Source organism: Chenopodium quinoa, unplaced genomic scaffold, assembly GCF_001683475.1.
Source record: "Chenopodium quinoa cultivar QQ74 unplaced genomic scaffold, ASM168347v1, whole genome shotgun sequence".
NCBI classification, from domain to species: domain Eukaryota; kingdom Viridiplantae; phylum Streptophyta; class Magnoliopsida; order Caryophyllales; family Amaranthaceae; genus Chenopodium; species Chenopodium quinoa.
In genome coordinates, this window is record NW_018745170.1 from 358923 (window position 1) to 381216 (window position 22294).

The window sequence follows — 22294 nt, forward strand, 5'->3', positions numbered from 1 at the left end:
CAAACTTGGCTAATATTACCGGCTAGGGCAAATATTAACACTACTAAACAAGAGGATCTCTTTTTAAGGTTTTCTCAATGGAGATGTCTTTTATAGAGTTCAACTCTTGCAAAGAATTCCCAAAGGAGGCCTTGGGTATTTATAGGAGAAGCTTCTCCATCCCCTTGATTTCCAATCAATGTGGGACTTTTGCAAAGTTGAGAAAAGCTAGTATTTATTTTAATTCTAAAATAAATTAAATAACTAGAACAAATAGTCAAGCAACAAGTGGCAATCACATGGGAGTGGTTAGGTGAGGACCACAAGGAGAGCCACATGGCCTCCTTGTTCCCCAAGTCACCAAACTCACCAATCACAATAGCCCATGACCGATCAACACCCTTGGGCACCAAGGTATGGCCGGTCAAGGCCATTTGACTTGGCTTGGGTTTGCTAGCCATACCGCAAGCCCACTCAGTTGGGCTGCTCTTGTGCGCTACTCGGCATGGGCCTGCCAGCACGCACCGCAAGCCCACGCGTGCTGCTGGGCTACTGTGCGTTGCTCGGCTACCATGTCGGGCTTGCTAGCAGGTAGCTAGCCTAGCCCTCGTACGACTAGGCCGATACGAGGGTAGGGCTATGCACTTTGACTTTATAATTCGTTGTTTGACTTATTTGTACGTCTCGTTAATTTCTAGAATTTAACTCGACGTTCGGGTTCGACGCTCCAAGCTCGGAATCCGACGTCGGAATATGTATCCTCTAGTTTGACGTATTAATGTCTTCGGCTTAATTCGTCACCTTAGTTTGGTTGCAAGCTTGGGTGTGACCCGTTGGTTTCAGTATAAGGAAAGCTGTGAAAGCAATATAATTAATCTCACTGATCGGAGATCCTCTAGCCCGACTTTCCGATCACTTGACTTCACTGAATAATTAATTCTGAACCCTCTATCGGAATAATACACTTGTTCGAAGGACACCAATCTTTTCACTCCCTGTTTACCTCATTGGTAAGCAGTGTTGACTATTTTCAGGTGGAGCCATGAATGAGCATATGGGAGTCCCGGGATTTGCTTCACCTAGTTTAGGAATGTTGGTTTTGTCTTTATTTTGAGTACTCATAACAATGTTACTATTTTTATAAGCATTAATAAAAGAAAGTTGAGTTTTCCGCTGCAAGTTTTGTTATTGAGTTAAGTATTTGAGTAGCCTTGTGTAATCACGCGGCTGTAACATGCCTAAGTCTATCTCTACGGTATAATTATACGTATTATACTGAAATTTCCGTAGAGGGAGATTCCGTAGAGGGAGATTTAGGGGTGTTACAATTACAACCATGGTGGCCGTAAGGCGGAGAGATTAAAAAAGCAAGGAGGATCGTCAACCAACGGCGAGGGATTGGTAGCCGAATCAAGTGGTGGAAAAAATTAGAAAGGCAAGAAGGCGGTCAATCCTAACATCAAGTGTTGGTCCTGTGAAGAAGAGGGAGACATTCAAACAAGGTGTTCTAAGTACAAGGAGGACTTGAAGGCATTGAAAAATAATGTTAGGGGTGGGACGCTATTATTGCCGTAGATGATGATTATGATGTGGCACTATAGAGGAATAAGTTTCGTTGGTACATGTGGATGTTTGGTAAGTTGAGTTTAGGATAAATACCGTTTTTTAATCCCAACTTTCACCAATTTAGTTTCATTAATCCCAACTTTGGATTATTCCTCAATAATCCCAACTTTAAGGTGGCCTATCATTCGTCATACCCAACCGGTAACTAAACCTGTTATATCAGGTCACTTGACACGTGTCAAGTCCTGATTGGTCTAAAAATTAAAAAAAAACAAAAACAAAAAAAAAACCCAACTAACTTCCCCTCCCCCAACGTCCCACCCTAACCTCCACTACCACTGCCCAGTCCGCCGCCACTCCCCTCGCCGGAACGCCGCGTATCCCCCACCCCTTGCGTCGCCGTTTTCCCCCCTCCCCGAAACCCACAATCGCAGCCTCGAAACCCACAATCACAGCCTCGAAAACCATCTCCTTATTTCCCTGTTGCCACAAACCACTTCCCCGAAACCCATTTCCCCAAAACCCTAACCTACCAAAAAAGGATGGAGGTTGCGTGAAGGGGAGGAGGGTCGGAATTGCATAGGGATGGGGTTGCTAGGGATTAGGGGCTATAATTGAGGACAGGGAAAGGAGGGGGGTCGAAATTGGGGACGAGGACGAAAGGGGGTAGAAATCGGGGACGGGAAAGGGAGGGTGGCTTGAAACGGAAAGGGGAAGGGAAGAGGGGGGTGGCGGGTGGGGTCGGAAACACGGACCGAAGAGGAGGGGGCACCAAAAACATGGACGGGAAGGGGAATAGGGTCGGAAACAAGGATAGAGGCTGGGGAGGGGGTTTCCGGTGGGGGTGGTCTGGTGGAGGGGGCAGGTGGTTTCCGGTGAAAGGGGGCTGGGTAAAGGGATTTTTTATTTTATTTTTTAGGATTTTTGTTTGAATTAAAATCATCATTATTATTTAAAAAAATGTTAAAACAAAAAAAAAATCTTAACAAATTTTGGTTTATTTTTTTAACCAATTAATTTGTGACACGTGTCACTTTAACCAAAAAAAATAAAAATTAATCCATTGAACCGGTAATCGGTTTTTGGGATTGAAGAATGATAGGCCACCTTAAAGTTGGGATTATTGAGGAATAATCCAAAGTTGGGATTAATGAAACTAAATTGGTGAAAGTTGGGATTAAAAAACGGTATTAATCCTTGAGTTTAAAGGAAAGTTTGTTAGGAAATAAACTAAATTTACCAAATACCAACGAGATTTGTTTTGGGAAAAGATGTAATGTATCTTTTATTTATTTCTATCTTTTATGCTTTCCTAGTTAGATGAGGATTGTAATTAGGAAACTAGATAAATTTTAGGTATATAATCAATCTCGGATTATTTAGGCTTGGGGAGCAAGTAAAATATCCTAATTGATGTGGGTTTCTAGTGGTTAGCCTATATAAGAGGGTTTAGACTTACTAGAAAATTATGATGGTTTATTGAGGAGGAAAATCATCAAGAGGGTTATTGTCTTATTTTGTAGGAACTTAATAAAACAATATTTTAGTTTGAGGGGAGGAAATCTAAATTTCCTCATAAACACACTGCCTCTTTTAATATCGTGTTTCGCTATTTATTTTATTTTGTGTTTGAGGGTGATTTCCCAAATCGTTCCATTGCAAACATCCGTTATAACAATATTCTTTCAATAATTAAAAAAAATCTACAAAAAAAACTCAAATGATAATCTTCTTTGTTTTGAATTATTGTCTTTGGAATTTTCAATTATTTTTACTTAACCTTTTTCGTAACAATTTTAACAATAATACTATCGAGACAGACCATTTATGATCACCTCTAATGAAAACCTAACATACGTCTTATTAATAAACTCAAGTTTATGAATTTTTTTACATTAAATAATTAATTTAGAACGGTACTTCATTTATAAATTCCATAATACATTAATTTCTTTTATTATTGATAATGTCTAATCCTTTAATAATTTTACTATCATTGTTATAGGTTTGTGCCAATTTGTGTTTACATACTACTGTGAGCTATGTGATTAATTAAATTTGACTAAGTTATTTGAATTTTCTTAAATAAATCACCTTTTTTTTATATATATAAAGAGTGGTCGAACTATAATATCTTTATAATTATTTTAAAAGATTAGTAATATCGTGCGTTGCACGAGTTCTAAACTAGTTATAATACCTTCTTTGTTTCTTATTATTTGCAGCTTTTAAGCGTTGACAAAATTTGTTTACATGTGTTAAATTAATAGAGAAAGATAGAAATGCATAAGATTAGGATAGATTGATAGAGATAGAGACAAATGACTACTTATATATATTTGTGGTAAACTAAAATGTAGTTTTTTGTCAAAAATGAAAGTGTAATAATTATTAAAACACGTCTGTATTTAATAAATGTAACATTTATTAAAACATAGAAGGAGTATAAAAAACAGAAACAAATGTTACAAATAATACGGAGTATAAAATTGAAAAATTATTACGTGCATGGCGTAAAGGAATAATTTTAAATTGACAAATGTTAGATTATGCGCGTCATGTCAAGAATATAAGCGTTTATTAAAAATCATCAACTTTTGTATAAATTTCCACCATTGCAATGATGCATATGCTTTGAAATTCAAGTGCTTAATAATTAACTCTCGGAAGTCTGAATTTCATTAAATACCAATTGGACTCCTATACTATTATAGAAAAATCCTTCAAAAAATGAGTAATTGAAGGGAAAAAAAACCATGAAATTTGGAAATTGAAGTGCTTATAATTTTTTATTTCAAAAAAAAATATAAAAAATAAAACAACAGTACTTATAATTTTTAAACAACACATTGTTTAGGCTTTGTTCTATTTAATTTATTTTTATTAAGGTTGGTTCATCTTAGGGATGTTAATGGGGCGAGGTGGGTTGGATGTTGGCCTTTCCATCCCCATCCCCACCTAACATTCTCATCCCCATCCCCACGGCAGGTCCAATATTCATCCCCATCTCACCTCGGCGAGTACAATTTTAAAACCATTCCCGCCCCACCCCCCACTTGGATATCCATCCCCCCCACTTAAGACCCGCCTAATCCCCGCCTCCCAAATACAAATAATATTGATTACAATTAAAAAAAAATCATTGTTAATATAATATATTTTTTTTTGGGTAAGATACCGGGGGGGTCCCCCACCCTATCACAGGAATAGGGAGAAGGGGATGAGGATCGAACCCCCAACCACTTGGGAGGGAGATGGAGGAACTAACCATCCCTCTATCTTTTATGTTCTCAGGCTATTTCATATTATACTTACGACATTACTTTACTTAATTTTTTGTATAAGATAGTATAAAAGTATATAATTTTAAGTTTTAAAATATATGGATGTGGGTATTAGGCGGGTACGAAATGGGGGCGGGGCAGGTATTAAGTAGGGCGGGTGCAGATGGGGCAGGGATGGGGTGGGGACAATCTAAAATCCACCTCCGCCCATCAGCTAGGGTGGGTATGATTTTTATCCCCATCCCTGCCCCATCACCCACCAAACTGGGACCTATCCCTGCCCACTGGGGCTGGGATAGGGCGGGTCTCCTATCTTGACCAGCCCCACTGACATCTCTAGTTCATCTGATTTTATTTGATTATATGATTTGAACTTATGTTGTACGAAGTATGAATATATATATTTTTGCTTAGAAAAAAAAAATTACGCAATATGAACATATTTTACTTTATGTGAAATTACTTTATTTTGTTTGAACTTATGCTATATGAAGTATGAACATATTTTCCTATAAAAAAAAGAGTATGAACATATTTTACTTTATTTTAACTGATTTGAAATTATTTTATTTTTATTAGAACTAATTTTTTTTGAATTTTTTAGCATTTATATTGTCAGAGTATATTTCTTTTGAAATGAGATAAAATAAGATGAAACAAACAAACCCTAAAATTAGATCAGATCAGACATATCAAAAAAATATCAGACAAGAGTAGATTTTCTTAATTACGTTTGCTTATTGCCATATGTCTTTAACTTCAGTTATGAAAATTATATACGAGTATTTGAAATATACACATGAGATGTATTTAACTAAATCTCATTTGATAATGTTTTTTTTCTTATAAATTAATGTACAATTAAGGTCAAAGTTTAGTCAAATCACACAATCTTTATAGCTGATCATAACCAAATCAGATCAGAAAAATTTATATTAGATCAGACCAGAGTTTAGAAAATTCAAATCACAACATCTAATTTCAGGTAGGGGTGTCCATAATTCGGATTAAAACCGAAATCCAATCCAATCCAAACCGAATTATCAATTCGGAACGGATCCGAATTTTAAATTGGATCGGATCGGATTGAGATTTTTTGAAAATTTGGATTTTCGGATTGGATCGGTTTGATCCTAATCGGATCCAAACCAAACCGAAAACCGATTTAGAATTAAGCATGTATAATATGGAAGTTGATGTTGTCTTAAGTCTTAAACTTCTGAAAGTTGCTGCTTGTTATTGATATTTAGTGCATGGAGTAATTGTTGTAATGGACTAATGGTGTTGCCTTTTAGTGTTACTAGTTCTTTTGAACAATTTATTTTGCCCTAATGTTAAACAATTTATGTTAATCATGACTATTTTCAAGATTTGTATTAATCTTAAGGATTGGACAAAATGTTATTTTTATAATTGCATTCTTATTTTTAATTTATTGTACTAGTCTATTAGACGCTATAAAGTAACGTATTTTTATTCAGATTTTCAAATCAGATCCAAATAACCGAACTTTAATTCGGATTGAATCGGGTTGGATTGAGAGAGTAATTTAGATCGAATCGGATTGAAAAATTAAAAACCCATTTATATTTCGGATCGGATTGGATTTAGGCCAAATCCAATCCGAAAACCGAATGGACACCCCTAATTTCAGATGAAAATAACAAAACCTTATTTAGTTAGTCATCAACGAGTCAATGTCTAATGTAATAATCGTATCAACTTTGCCATAGTTAGTCATCAACAAGTCAATGTTTATTGTAATACTCCAACCTTCTTTAAACAACCTTTTAGATGATAAAGGTAACATTGATGTTCCATAGTCAAAATTTTGACATAAATTGATGGTCTTCTTGTTTGTTATTATTGTCAATCCACCAAGTCAAGCTTTTAGTTATTTAATAATTATTATAACAATGAATTTCCAATGATAGAAACTCTTTGTTCTTCAATTTCCCTAGAAAAAAAAAACAAAAACTTCATTTTGAAGTTGTTAATTCTTTGTAAAACTCTACTCTTTAATTTCTTGGTATGAGTAATACTATAATAAATTAATGATATATGCAGCTTGGAATTATTTTGTTAATCAATATAATTAATATTTTTATTTTTGCATCTATGTACACAATTAAATTCATAATTATTTCAAAAATAATACTCTCTCATTTTTTAAGTGCTTTAGTTTGACTTTTGCACTATTTATATGCATTACTTTGACCAATATTTATGATTCATACACAAGATTAAACAAAGTCATATCGGGACCTTTTAGAATTGTCTCAAGATACAGGTTTTAGATATCAAGTACTTGTTATTTATATATATTGCTAATTAAAGATATCATTGGTTAAAATTTTGCATTAACAAAGGAATACCGATTAGAAGAGAGAAATTAACAAAAAAAATAAAAAAAATAAAAAAAAAATAATAAAAAAAATGGGAAGCACTAATAAGGAAAAAATTCTGGAAACATTAGATGCTGGTGCAATATACGGAGTTGTACGGAATACGAGATGTAATTAATATCATCCACGTTGTTAAACAAGAACAAAATACAACCAAGTCATGTCCTAAAAAAAATACAGAGTAAAAGTTTTTTTTTTTGAACAAAAAAAATACGGAGTAAAATACAACCAAGTCAACATTTCCAAGAATTTTACAAAATTACCAATAATAAAAAGAAAAATTTGTAATTGCAGTCATTTAAAGTTAGTATTTTGTAAATTACAGTCATTTAAAAAAAATTTGCAAATTGCAACCCAAAAGTTATTGTAAATTGTAAATTGCAACCTAATTCAAATTCGTCATTGGTTTGCGTGTCGAAAAATATTCGGTTAAGGTTTTAGTGGTCATTTTAGCCCTTTAGGGCCCAAATTGAGCTCGAAATTGGCAAAAAATTAACGTTAGTGTCTCGTTTTTACAGCAAAAAATAGATGCCCACAAATCGATACATTTTTGTTACGCAAAACGAGGCACTTAGGTTATTTTTTTGCTTCTGAGCTCAATTCGGACTCTTAAGGGCTAAAATGGCCTCTAGAACTTTAGTCAAATATTTTTCGACACGCAAATCAATGAAAAAGTTGAATTGAGTTGCAATTTACAATTTATAAAAACTTTTGGGCTGCAATTTGCAATTTTTTTTTTTTTAAATGGCTACAATTTATAAAACACAAACTAAATGACTACAATTTGCAAATTTTCCTAATAAAAAACATACAGTAATAATAATAAATATATCTGCATTAATTAAAATATAATTACTCTGTATTTTTTTCTCTCCTTTTTTTTATTTTTATTTTTAGGCAATTATTACTTACTTGCTCTGCTTTAAACCAGTTAAACCTCGGTCCAAGAAACTTTGCCCTGTTTTCCTTACTCTGAAGCCACCTTCCCATTCTCACTCTTCTCTTTCTTCCCCTTCAAATATTCAATGCAAATTCTACTTTCTTTCCATCAAAAACCTCTTCTCTCTCTTTTTTGAGCTAAAAAAGTACCAACAAAATGCTAAAAAACCAAGCTTTTTGAAGCTTCATCAATGGCGGAAACCAGTAACAAAAACCCAGAAGAAATTGCAATTCCTATTTCACCTCTAACAAACGAGCAATCTCCCCAAAAGGGTTTTCAAAACAATGCAAATGAAGCAAAACCCACAAACCATTCCCCTCAATCTCAAGAAATTTCCAATTTTAGCCCTAGCCCTAGAAAACTCCCATTATACCCAACCCCAGAATCACCCTTAAGAAGAAGAATTACATCTAAGGAAAAAACTAGATTTGGGGAACCTTCAGTTCCTCTTGACTCACAAACCCTTGAAATTTTGGGGGGTTCACCTCGATTTTCGAACCAACAATCTTTCTCAGAGAGGACTCCTAAAGCTTCAGAAGCTTCTGGAAGGAAGGAGAAACAGAAGGATGTGGGCCCAGATGAGAGGGAAATTTACAAGAGGGTAACTGCTCAGCTAAGTGCTAAAAAAAGTTGGAGGATGACTATAAAATTGGTACTTGAGTTGATTGTTTTCTTGTTGATTTTGGGTTGTTTGATTTGTAGTTTAATAGTCGATAATTTTAAGGGTAAATTATTTTGTGGGTTAGAAGTTTGGAAATGGTTTGCACTTTTAATGGCTATATTTTCAGGTATGTTGGTAACTGGATGGGTTGTGCATTGCATTGTGTTTTTGATTGAATGGAAGTTTTTATTGAAGAAGAATGTGGTGTATTTTACTCATGGGTTGCAGGATACTGTTGTGGTTGTTATTTGGATTGCTGTGGTTCTTGTTACTTGGGTTGTGTTGTTTAAGTATGACTCTGAATCAGCCCAGAAATTGACCGCGAAAACGAAGAGAAAACTCGATTTCATTACTTGGACTCTAGCTTCATTGCTAATTGGGTCGGTTTTGTGGTTGGTTAAGACTACATTGATAAAGATATTAGCATCTTCTTTTCATTTGAATAGGTTTTTTGATAGGATTCAGGAGGCTGTGTTTCATCATTATGTGCTACAAACTCTCTCAGGGCGTCCTGTGGTTGAGTTGGCTAGTAATTTTAGTAGGTCGGATAGTCGTGGTACTCAGGTGAGCTTTAGGGCGCATACGGGTAATCATATGGAGAATAAGGTGGTTGATTGGGAGAAGATTCATCAAATGAAGAGGGAGAAAGTGCCTTCTTGGACTATGAAGTTGTTGGTTGATGTGATATCCAATTCAGGGTTATCGACGATGTCTGGTATTTTCAAACAAGATGTAGTTGAAGGAGGGGTTGAATTGGATGACGATGAAATTACATGTGAGGAGGAGGCTATAGCAACTGCTGTTAGGATATTCTACAATGTGATTGGTGACAAGGCTGACATCAATGAACTGTAAGATGATTTGTGGATATTTCATGTTTGGTCATAAATGTGTCATTTCTTTTGAACTTATTTAAGAAGCGCTATGATCTTCTCTACTAACATGTTTTACGTTTGTCTTTTCAGCTTCATAGATAGAGGTGACCTCCATAGGTTCATGATTTGGGAAGAGGTGGATATCGTCTATCCATTATTTGAAGTCAATGAAAAAAAACAGATTGATCTGAAGGCTTTTTCTAAGTGGGTGGTAAGGAAGCTATCTTGTTTCTTAATGATATATGTTCATATTCCTTGATTCTGTCTTGAAGGTATCTTCATAATGGGAATTACGTATTGCATCTATGTTTTGCATACAGTTGATGTACTTCGCAATTTATTGATAGTATACTGCTTACTTTGTGAGATGTTTATTTTGTTGCTATTTAAGGCTAAAAACTGTAGCTTACGTCAATTGTAAATAGTTTTGGCTCTAAAATCGGACTCAGGTACTTGTCTTAGACATGGTTATGTGTATGATTGTCACTCCGCTAATTAGTGAAGAAATTGGTCCATTTGAAGCGCCAAGTGTCTATAAGCTGTTTCATTTTGTGCTTTCAGTGTCTATAGTGCCAGATTTTAGGTGTTACACTGTGACTATATTTATAGTACTTGTGCAAAATCACCAATCTTCAACTTTGCCTCTAAAATTTTATGGACATTATTAGATAATTTCTGCACCAAATCTAATTGAAATAAGCTTATGTCTGTGCTTAAATGGAAAGAGTTGCATGATAATTAATCTGGACTCAACTGTATTGTGTTTCACTTTTATATTCTTATCTCATGGTGTGTTAAATTTCATGAATTAAATGTTGTAGACTGACATTTAGCTGGGAGCCCCCTCCCTCTTAATTTTTTTTTTTGTTTTTAAAAATCTGTTTTAATTTTCTACATTTGCAGGTAAATGTCTTCAAAGATCGACAGGCACTCAAACATGCTTTGAATGACAACAAGACTGCTGTGGATGAGTTCAATAAGCTATTAAATGGACTTCTGATTATTATAATCACTGTACTCTGGCTTCTTCTGACAGAGGTTCTTACGACAAAGATACTTCTCTTCTTCTCTTCCCAGCTTCTCGTAGCAGTTTTTGTATTCGGGAACACTTGCAAGACCGTTTTTGAGGCACTTATATTTGTTTTTGTTATGCATCCATTTGATGTTGGTGATCGCTGTGTCATTGATGGAACACTGGTAATACTTCCTACTGTAATGCTTCTTGTGAAAATCATCAATTATTATTTTCAGAAAAATTTTATATTACGAAGTATATAATAACTCATTTCCTTTCATGTTGAAACAGATGATTGTTGAAGAGATGAATATCTTAACAACGGTATTCTTGAAATTGGACAGGGAAAAGGTATATTATCCAAATGCACTTTTATCTACTAAATCCATTGGCAACTATTACAGGAGTCCGGATCAGGGAGATACTTTGGAGTTTGCAATCGATTATAGAACACCACTGCCAAAGATTGCAGAACTGAAAGAACGAATTAAGCAGTAAGTTAACTTAAGTCAACTACCTCAGCATTTCACTGCAGAATATAGCATTTGTTTGGATGGTTCAGATAGCATCTGTTGTTATCTCCTACTTTCCGTATCATATACAAATATCTCCTAATTGTTTACAAAAATGATCAATGGATGGTAATAGTTTTGTTATAAATATAGAATGATCAAAACTAGAAATTTGAGGGTGTTTAGGACAGGAGCATGAATCAGTGAATTTTGTTGGTGAATTAAAAGAACAAGTAAATGTAAAATATTTAAAGAGGACAATAGATTAGTCAGCTGCGTGAAGCATACTGTTTTGCATGAATCTATGCTAAATGAGGTGCTGGTGAATTGGTACTTTATAATTCAAATCTAACATGTGAAATAGAAAACTTTCCAATATGGCAAAGGAAAAGGAACAAGTGCTGACCATGCTGAACTTGTTCTGTCTTCTTTTTTAGTGTAGAGCTGTATTTCTGCTAGCCCCCCATTGATCTTAAAAAAAAAAAGAAATAGAAAAAGAAAATTTGTATCGTTTTATCTATGATGTTCGAGGGCCAACCTTTTTCATCGACTTTAACATTTGATACTCAGCCATATGAGATAGCTTGACTAGTAACTTTTAACTACTGACACTTAAACAAGATTACTATGAGAATCATTGGTAAAAGCTCGAAGTTTTGTATTTTGTAATATTTTTTGCTTCCTGTTAAGATTGAAAGAAGCTTTTGCTTATTCAATTAATTAAACATTTACTAAATTGACTAAACTTTACTCCTCTTGCAGGTATGTGGAGAAAACTTCGCACTATTGGCACCCAGAACACAGTATGGTTGTTAAAGAGATCGAGAATATAAATAAGATAAAGATGGCTGTCTATGTGACTCATACAATGAACTTTCAAGACATTGTTGAGAAGAGCAAACGAAGAACTGAATTTTTCTTGGAAATGAAGAGCATGTTTGATGACCTTGAAATCTCTTACCAACTATTGCCTCAAGAGATTCATCTTACTAAAACAGTCCAAAACATCTAATTTGGTAGCTGAAGACTCAAGGAGTTCATTTGGCCGTCTGTAATTGCAAGTAAGTGTTATCTTTCCAGGATTTGCGGATTTTTTTGTACATAGACTCCATTTGGTACAATTGTTTGACAGTCATGTTTCATTCTGATGGGTGATTTGTTTGGTAGGCTGTTATGAATGGCGATCATAGTAATGGGTTTATACGCAATAATTATGCTTGGAAGGTTCATGATAATGTTTATTTGCTTCATAAATTTGCATTACTAGCTCCAGGCTCTAGAGATATAAATTGGTAATGAAAATTAATATCGAAAAAATGAACTAGGGATAAAGTTGCATTGTCATGGACTTTGGTGTGATAATTTTTTGCAAATATACATATCCATTCCCATTACCACAATTTATAATCACCTAACGAATAGGCCGCTAGTAGTTTAGAGCATGCTAACTTAATTGGCTTCATGTCAGGACCATGCTCCATTGATGATCATTATCACCACAGAAGCTTCTGTGTTCGTTCGAGAAAGCTGCTGTCAAGTGAGTCTGGTGCATTATCAACACATTGTTTAGCGTTTATGCCCTTATGGGTGTAATTATCGAAACAGATTTATAATTCTTATTGCTATGCTCTCCCTCGGCTTTCCCTTTTCGATTATTTGACGGGGCTGTGCATGTGCAGTTACGTGTAGACTCAATGCTAATCTAGGAAATCAGATGTAAATTGTTTCTTCTGCTCTAAGTTTCATCAATTAATAATGTGATTCAATTTGTAAAACTGCTTTGTAATGTTTGTTACCTTAAAAGGCAAAAGTAATCTTATTATATACTTTTGCACCACTTTAATAGACAAATGTAATGTGACTTTTCACTCAACGTGAAGACGTGATCTACAGTAAATAAAGAAGGCAAGGATCTAGCAAGGCTCTTTATGATAATGTATAAATTATAATCCATGATCTCTGGGTTCCTTGCTTCTTTTGTTAAACTTTACAATTTTCAGCTTTGTTTGAGCACACGCCATATATAAAGAGAGGTATTGTGTGTATGCTCACTCAGTTTACAAATGTACAATAAACGTCTGTACACTCCTTTCTCATTGGCTGGAAGAGAATCTTTTCATAAATTTTGTCAATAATTTTTAGTTTGTTACTGTAATATGTCTAATTTATAGCATTTTTTGAGAGTATGTCTTGGAACTTTAGAAGTGTATGGGGGTCGGGATATCATTTTTCTAGGCTGCATGAATAATATAATATGAATCTTCACGACGTGGTTTGAAGGTTTGAAGAGACTCTGTAATGAAGCTAAGTAAAAAAAATATTTGAGTATCAAGTGTGTATATGATCAACTCAAGAAAAACAATATAAGAAGAGTAGAATCAATGTAACAACACTCGTAGGAAGATCAACCAAATAATGGAATTTAAAGGAAAATAAATTTCAAGAATAAAGATAGGTAAAATCTAACATTAAGAGGGAAAATCACTTTAACATCTCTTGTAAATCTAGTTAAATCTCAAGTGTGGAATAAATAAATAAATCAAGGATTCAAGGTAATTTTGTCAGAAACCACCTTTAAAATCTTTGTTTTTTGAAAAAACGGGTTTCTTTGTTTTTTGAAAAAACGGGTTTTTAAAAAATGTTGTAAATAACCACCCTTTTTTTTTGGGTATTTCACCACCAAGAACAAAACAAATGGGGATTGAATCGTTAGTAGTCAAAGATCGTTTTTCTACAAAATATGATGAATTACAATCACAAAATATAAGGATTTTAAAGGTGAAATTTCCATAAAGCAATTAAAATTGTCTAATTGTGTGCACAACTCCACATATTATGAAATTGGCCCATTATAAAAGGATTGGGTAACCCAAAAGTTGTGGGCTTTGTGAGTTATGCGCTGGTGGCACACGACGTGAAACGCAAATTTTTAGCTGGTTCCGAGTCCAGCCATTTAATATAACAAAAATGAATATTTTCTTGCTATACGATATTTATTCTTACAAAATTAAATGTTTATTTTCATATTATCAGATGTTCATTCTTATAATATTAATGTTCACAATTTCAACAATACATGTTCATAATTATACTGATTCTGTCACTCAATGTCTTAAAGTATTCCCACTTTCCCATTTCCCAACACAATAAGTCCAACAACACCCACACAATCTGTTAAATTAAATCTGAAAAAACCCCACAAATTTTTTGTCATCGTCTTCCTCCAAATCCACCACAATTTTCTCTCTCCAAACCTTCAAATCCATCCTAAAATGGCGGCAACAATACAAGCCACATCCTCCTCCATATCACGAGCAGTCACCTCCTAAACTTCGCTATTGATGGGCGGAGCTCGGTGGTCATCGTTGTCGACGTGGTGGGGTCGTGTGGATCCGGCACCTAAAGACCCTATTTTTGTTTGGTGTCATCGAAACTTTCTTGGCCAATTCATTCTCCTAACAAAGTCAATGTTTATTTTATACGAATAAACATTATACAGCATAAAAATGAATATTTATTTTATAAGAATGAATATCATATTACATAAAAATGAACATTTAATTATTAAGAAAATATAAGATTATTGTAAAATATGTTCAGTTGAAAAATGTTCATTTTTGTTACATTAAATGTTCATTTCTGAACGAGGGACCCTGATTATGTACCTGTCTCGAGACCAGCCTTCAACAACTGGACATGAAATGATATCAGATGCTCAAATTACTCCCAATTTGCTCTCACTACTCTTTCTCTCTCCTTCAATTTTTTACTTTCGCCTAAATTTCTACCAACAATGTCCGTGAAAGTTCCCTTAAATGCAATACAAATCAACACTCATTACGATTATTTATGGTTTATCTTGAATTTTTTGTTTTATTTCTTGTTAGAGAGTTGAATTTTAACTTTTTCACAAGATTTTAAACTCAAAATTTTCCAAGGTTATCATGGATGCAAATAATTTAAGGCTTGATTAAGGTATGATATTCTTAAATTTTCACTCTTTTATGTTATTGCCCTTCAAAATTGCTTCTTGAATAATTATAATATTTATTGTTGATTTGTTGTCATTAATATTTAATTGTACTTAATTAATGAATCTGAAACCTCTAATTGTACTTTATTTAAGTAATTATTTTTTGTACTTGTTTGTTGAGTTGTTTGGCTGTAAGCCTGTTACTAAGCACGAAGAAATTAAAAAAATGTGAAGTAGCAATCATATGAAAATGAAATCATGATTAAATAATTGATGGGTCCTTTCCCGTTGACTAGTACTAGTAGTTTAAATAAAGAAGATATTATTCCCTGAATTTTATTTTACCTATCACATTTGTTGAATTTTTGTGAGAGCTTTTGGTCTAAATGGGACAAGTAAATTGCCGAGAAAGTATAAAATGTGGTGTTGTGGTGATTTAAGTAGAGATATATGGATCCTATATTGACTTCGAAACATGAATAATCTTATTTCTCATGCTTAAGAATAATATCAATTAATGTCACGGTGATTTAAGTTAATTGACAATAGACTCGAATACGACTTGATTGTTTTCAGTTACCTGAATAGCCCAAAATGAATAACTCATCACCCGAATATGATATAAACCAAAATCAATCCAAATAACTAATTGTCATGTGACTCATGTCTAATGATCTAATTTTGTGATAATAATTAGGGAGGGAGCTGGCATGTAAAATGAATCTTTGATCTAGCTTGGCTAAAAAATCTACATATGATCAATGAATCAATGATAAGCTAAACCTTGAGGGATAACTACTTCCTTATTTTTACAATTCTTTAATTTAGGCTTTATGTTAAGCTGTTAGTTTATGCTTTGGAGCTACATACCGTTCTCAGAATAAAATTTGATATCTTGAATAGATTTGTATGACAATGAAGTAGGCTTAAGACAATTTGAGATTAAGATTTGGCATTATTATAGTAGTTACTGAAATAGGAATGAAATCATACTTTGTATGAGTTGGATTTTATGTCTAAGAGATTAAGAATGTTTCCTTATTTTAGAATATATTCTTGCTATTATTCGAAATGAAATCATACTTTGGTTTAAAGACACGACTCTAAGTTATTTTGCAAGTTAACATCAGTTATCAATGACCAGTCTAGTGTATATTGTTATTATACTTCATTTAGCTATTAGGGACTATTCTAGAGTATTTATCAGTTTAAGGACATTAGGGTTGATTAATTATTAAACGAAAATTGGATGTATACAGATATACTTAACAAAATGAAACGAATGAGTATTAACGTTTATTTAACATAGCAGGCTAGCAATCCCCTTAAGTCAAACTCCTGCCATTGAGCCTTTTAAATAATTCTCAATAATGTAAACATACATATTTCAATGATACAGACTATTTTTTTTGTAACTGTTGTTGTTACGATGCACGAAAACAAAACAACAAACATTTCTAAATACATCAAATCAAATAAAAATAGAAAATATCATTATACTACAATACTTGCTCTGTTTTCTGATTACTTCCTCTGTTTTTCTTCCACCAAAGTCACCTTCAATCAATCTTCCTTTCAAATAATGCAAACTCATCTCCCTCCCAAACAAATCCTTAGATTCTGAGTTGAAAAACATGCTAAAAAAACTAAGGTTTTGAAAGGCTTCATCAATGGCGGCAAACCCGGAAGAAATTTCAATTCCTATCCCACCTCTAAAACTTGAGAAATCTCCCAAAAAGGGTTTGCAAAACAATGAATTTGAAGAAAAACCCACAAATTATTCCTCTCAATCTACAGAAAATTCCATATTTTGCTCAAGCCCAAATAAACCCCTCATTAGAAGAAGAAATACTTTCAAGAAAGAATCAAGATTTGGGGGGCCCTCAGTTCCTCTTGACACACAGACCTTGCAAAATTTAGCTGCAACGCCTCGATTTTCGAACCAGTCTCCCTTTTCAGGGAGCACACCTCGGGTGAGCACACCTAGGGTGGCAGAAGCTTCTGGAAGGTCAAAGGGAAAGGAGAAGGAGAAGGAAGGGCCAGATGAAAGAGAAATATATGAGAGGGTAACTGCTCAGCTAAGTGTTAGAAATAGTTGGCGAATGACGATAAAATTGTTACTTGAGTTGATTGTTTTCTTGTTGATTTTGGCTTGTTTGATTTGTAGCTTAAAAGTTGAGCGTTTTAAGGGTAAATTTTTTTGGGGGTTAGAGGTTTGGAAATGGTTTACACTATTAATGGCTATATTTTCTGGAGTGTTGATAACCAGATGGGTTGTGCATTGCATTGTGTTTTTGATTGAATGGAAGTTTTTATTGAAGAAGAATGTGGTGTACTTTACTCATGGGTTGCAAACTAATGTTGTGGTGTTTATTTGGATTGGTTTGGTTCTTATCACTTGGGTTGTGTTGTTTAAGCATGATTCCAACTCCGCCCCGAAAATGACAGCAAAAACAAAGAGAAAACTCGATTTCATTACTTGGACTATAGCTTCGTGTCTAATTGGGTCATTTTTGTGGTTGGTTAAGACTACATTGATAAAGATACTAGCATCTTCTTTTCATTTGAATAGGTTTTTTAATAGGATTCAGGAAGCTGTGTTTCATCATTATGTGCTCCAAACTCTCTCGGGGAAACCCGTGGTTGAGTTGGCCCGTAAACTTAGTAGGGAGGACAGTCAAGAATCTCGAGTAAGTTTTATGGAGCACATAGGGAGTCACACAGAGAATAAAGTGGTTGATTGGGAGAAGCTTCACCAAATGAAGAAGGAGAAAGTGCCTTCTTGGACTATGCAGTTGTTGGTTGATGTGGTATCCAATTCAGGTTTATCGACTATGTCTGGTATTCTCAACCAAAACGTAGTTGAAGGAGGGGTTAGGTTGGATGATGATGAAATTACTTGTGAGGAGGAGGCTATAACAACTGCTGTTAGGATATTCTACAACGTGATTGGTAATGAAAAGAATGGACTCCATTTACTTAGTGATATGCAGGATATCAATCAACTGTAAGATGTTTTGTGTTAATCTCAATTGTGGTTTTGAATGTGTCTATTCTTGTGAATCAATTTAATAAACACAATTTTCTTGTGATTTTCTCTGATCAACATGTTTACATCTGTCTTCTCAGCTACATTGATGGAGCTGACCTCCACAGGTTCATGATTTGGGAAGAGGTGGAACTTATTTTTCCATTATTCGAAGTCAACGAAAACAAACAGATTGATTGGAAATCTTTTTCTAAGTGGGTGGTAAGGATGATAACTCATTTATCAACATACATCATATGGCCTAATTGAAGTGCTTATCCTCTTTTGGTTTATTCAAAATGGCTATTACTGCATATGCACATAGCATACCACTGATGTATTTCATATTCTTATTAATTGTCTTGCTTGAGATGATTCTATTTGTTACTTTAAAGGCTTGAAAATGTAGTTTATGTCAATTTTTGTGAACAATTTTGGTTCCAAATTCTATTTTCTTGTGCACGAGCATGTGTCCAATTGTTAGACCCGGCTATTTTATGAAACATTCCATGTTTTTGGTCCAAAATAAAGTGTCAAGTGTCCACAGCCATGTCGGAGTATGTTAACTGAGCATTATATCTATGCTACTTGTATGTAAAAGATTATAAATCCACAACTTTGCTTCTCTAGCATTCATGGACTTTCTTAGATATTTTACTGCACCAAATCTAATTGAAAAAAGCTTTTGTCTGCTTACTGGACAGAGATACAGGATAGTTAGTCACAAGCCTCTTAGGACACAAAACTGAAAATCCCTGGTTTTACATTTTATTTTTTTGATCTATTAGATTTCATGAATTAAATGCTTGCTGAAGTTGTGACTGAAGATTATCCGGGAAGCTCGTTATATTTCCTTTCCTTTTTCTTTCTCCATTTGCAGGTACAAGTCTTCAAAGATCGGCAGGCGCTCAAACATGCTCTTAATGACAATAAAACTGCTGTGGATGACCTCAATAAGTTACTGAGTGGAATCCTGATTATCATAATTCTAGTACTTTGGCTTCTTATGACAGAAGTTCTTACGTCAAAAATGCTTCTCTTCTTATCTTCTCAACTTCTGGTGGCAGTTTTTGTTTTTGGAAACAGTTGTAAGACTGTTTTTGAAGCAATTATATTTGTTTTTGTTATGCATCCATTTGATGTTGGTGATCGCTGTGTTGTTGATGGAAAACTGGTAATATATCCTGCTGTGATGCTTCCTGTAAAATTGTTTGTTAGTGTTTTTTTTTTGGGCTTTCCAACTCAAATTTTCTTTGATGTTGTAACAGATGATTGTGGAAGAGATGAATATCTTAACAACAGTATTCTTGAAATTGGACAAGGAAAAGGTATACTATCCAAATGCGGTGTTAGCTACTAAACCCATTGGAAACTATTACAGGAGTCCAGATCAGGCAGATACTATGGAGTTTGGAATAGATTATAAAACACCGCTGCCAAAGATTGCGGAGCTAAAAGATCGAATAAAGAAGTAAGTTAGCATATGTCAACTACCTCAGCATTATCATTTATTTTGACGGTTCAGGTGTTAGATTTGTCTTAGTTTATTTAGCCAAAGTGTCGGTTGTGGGGGTGGAGTTGGTGTTGTGACTGTTGTCATAGGATCTCTAGATATCTCTTGTTACCTACTCCGTGCTAATCTACTTTTTTTTATATACGAAGTATCTTCTAACTGTTTTCAAAAGATCAATAGATGGTAGAAAGTTAAGTTATGAGAATTGAGTAATCAAAAGCTAGAGATGGAACTTTGTGAGAGCGAATGAATATTCTATCAATAGATTCATATTATTAGTACGTTAAATGTACTAAGAAAACCCAAAGATAGGTCTGCTCTATACTGCGTATATTGCAAAGCCAACAACGGATGTTGATCTTGAAGTATGGTAATGGATACACAAGACTAGCAAGTAGAAAAAGAAAGTAATGTGGGAAGATTTGGTTTACTACACTCTTTAGCTCTGGGGTTGCGTTACACTTCTCTTTTAGATTCTTTTGGGGGTGGGGAGTATAATAACTAGAATCTGATTGAGTGAATTTCGTTAGTGTTGGAAAGGAACAAGTATATTCAAAAAAGTTAGAGAGGAAAGGTAATAATAGATTGTTGGTCAGCTGATTGAAGCATGCTGCTTTGCAATAAAGGGTATGCTAATACATGTGTTGGTGTTAGATGAGATTATGTTTATCATTTGAGTTAGAAATCTTTCTTAATACGGGGAAGAATTGGGAAGATTTGGTGTTATAACTTGTTCTGTCATCTTTCTTTGCTCTTACGTCTGGTGTAGAGAGGCTATATATTACTGTTTTTCTGCTAGGCTCTCACTGCTCTATCACAGCAGCAGGACTTATTACTTCATTGTATTCTGAAATGGCAAAGAGTGAACTTCATAAACAGTTCTATGCTCTATCTATGATGGTCGAGGGCTAACCTTTCCCCTCGACTTTTGCATTAGATGTTCAGCCATATGAGATAGCTGAATATTTTGACCGTTATTGATAACTGGTGAAACTGGAACAAGTAAGACCATTTTAAGAACCATAGGTAAAAGGCTAATAGCTAGAAGTTTTGTATGCTTATTATTTTGGTTGATGTTGAGATTATACAGGAGACATTTTTGGCCAAGTCTTTTACAGTTTACTTTACATCTACTAAATATAGTTTTGTATGCTTATTATTTTGGATATTGAGATTATACATGAGACTTTTTTGGCCTAGTCTTTTACAGTTTACTAAACATCTACTAAATATATTGTCCTTTCCTATTGAAATTTCTTTGCAACAAATATTTATAATTAATAGTTCATCATGAATGCATGATTTCAATAAAACCCTTTGTTATAGTAGTGCGCATCTCACCCCCTCTCCCGCTACTTATTTCAGATGGGGTTGTCATGAAAATTCAATATTAGTACTCCGCATACATGATTATTATTTCCTGACATGCCTGACAGTGGAAGTTTGACACTGTTGATAAATTCCCTAAAACTTTTCTTGCAGGTATGTGGATCAAGCTTCCCACTTGTGGCACCCAGAGCACATTTTGGTTGTTAAAGAGATCGAGAACGTAAATAAGATAAAAATGGTTCTCGTTTTCAATCATACTATGAACTATCAAGACATTGTTGAGAGGAACAGGCGGAGATCAGAATTTGTCTTGCAAATGAAGAGCATATTTGATGACCTCGAAATTTCTTACCACCTACTTCCTCAGGAGATTCATCTTACCAAAATGGCTCAAAATTATCTTGGTTGATTGCTGAAGAGTTCATTTGTATCTGCAGCTGCAAGTAAGTCACCTCTTTGTCCAGGATACTCCGAATTTTTTAGGCATAAAATTCATTTTGTTTGCTACTATAGGGCATCAAAATAAAATTTACATATCTTCTTATTTTTGGGCTTGTGATACTACAAATACACATGTTTGTTACGACTCGTTTGGTAGGTTGTAATATTAGAGTTTATATGTAATTTTGTGAGGAAGTCTCATGATATTATGCTTCATAAATTTGCATTACCACTTATTACCGCCTATAGAAGATTATGATAAGTGGTAATGGAAATTTATTTACAATGTAGTACTTGGGCTATAGCCATATTACCATGAGCCTTTTCTTGCAAAAACCTGTACAACTTCATTATCATTACAAGTTTACAACCGTATATTATTGTCTGCCAAACAGGCTACTAGCAATTTATATGTATATATATAGTTGTAATATTACTGGCTTTAAGCCAGGATTATAAGCTGATGAATGATGATTTTTGCCGGAGAAGCTCCGTAGTCCGTTTGAGAAAGCTGGTTGCCTTATGAGCACATTGTTCATAGCTTGATAGGCTTATAGCATTATTGCAGGTGTCTAATATTTGAAATAAATCGTGAATTGTAAAGTTTATGGTTATGGTTCACAAATGACAATTTCTTTATTGGCTTGAATATTTATTATTCTTTGCTGTAGGTCATCGTTACTTAACTAAGAGAGCCAATATGACTATATAATACAACTATAAACCCTTACACAAAGTAATTGATAGTTCGATTCCAAGCTTGGAGAGAAGGA

General features: G+C 34.2%; 2 protein-coding genes across 3 annotated transcripts; both read left to right on the top strand.

Annotated features, from left to right (window-relative positions):
- The first annotated feature begins 8083 nt into the window (after positions 1-8083).
- On the top strand, positions 8084-13172 carry LOC110710287 (mechanosensitive ion channel protein 10-like). 2 transcript variants are annotated; one of them, XM_021888557.1, is made up of 6 exons: positions 8084-9686; positions 9801-9921; positions 10614-10907; positions 11017-11049; positions 11130-11219; positions 12000-12135. In XM_021888557.1, the coding sequence occupies exons 1-5, from the start codon at positions 8365-8367 to the stop codon at positions 11172-11174; spliced, it is 1815 nt and encodes a 604-aa protein (XP_021744249.1). In that variant the 5' UTR covers positions 8084-8364; the 3' UTR covers positions 11175-11219; positions 12000-12135. The 2 variants fall into 2 exon arrangements, with proteins under 2 accessions (XP_021744249.1, XP_021744248.1); XM_021888556.1 differs by adding an exon at positions 12706-13172 and having other exon boundaries at positions 8086-9686; positions 11017-11219; positions 12000-12298.
- Positions 13173-16547: 3375 nt separating this feature from the next.
- Positions 16548-21663, top strand: LOC110710175 (mechanosensitive ion channel protein 10-like). Its single transcript, XM_021888440.1, has 5 exons — positions 16548-18217; positions 18340-18460; positions 19119-19412; positions 19507-19709; positions 21234-21663. The coding sequence occupies exons 1-5, from the start codon at positions 16881-16883 to the stop codon at positions 21487-21489; spliced, it is 2211 nt and encodes a 736-aa protein (XP_021744132.1). The 5' UTR covers positions 16548-16880; the 3' UTR covers positions 21490-21663.
- The last annotated feature ends 631 nt before the right edge of the window (positions 21664-22294 follow it).

Bases quoted from the DNA above. Each gene is read 5' to 3' on its own strand.
- LOC110710287 (XM_021888556.1), top strand. From the start codon at position 8,365: ATGGCGGAAACCAGTAACAAAAACCCAGAAGAAATTGCAATTCCTATT. The intron at 9,922-10,613 runs GTAAGGAAGCTA...CTACATTTGCAG, and splicing joins AGGCTTTTTCTAAGTGGGTG to GTAAATGTCTTCAAAGATCG. The intron at 11,220-11,999 runs GTAAGTTAACTT...CTCCTCTTGCAG, and splicing joins CTGAAAGAACGAATTAAGCA to GTATGTGGAGAAAACTTCGC.
- LOC110710175 (XM_021888440.1), top strand. From the start codon at position 16,881: ATGGCGGCAAACCCGGAAGAAATTTCAATTCCTATCCCACCTCTAAAA. The intron at 18,218-18,339 runs GTAAGATGTTTT...CTGTCTTCTCAG, and splicing joins ATGCAGGATATCAATCAACT to CTACATTGATGGAGCTGACC. The intron at 19,413-19,506 runs GTAATATATCCT...ATGTTGTAACAG, and splicing joins GTGTTGTTGATGGAAAACTG to ATGATTGTGGAAGAGATGAA.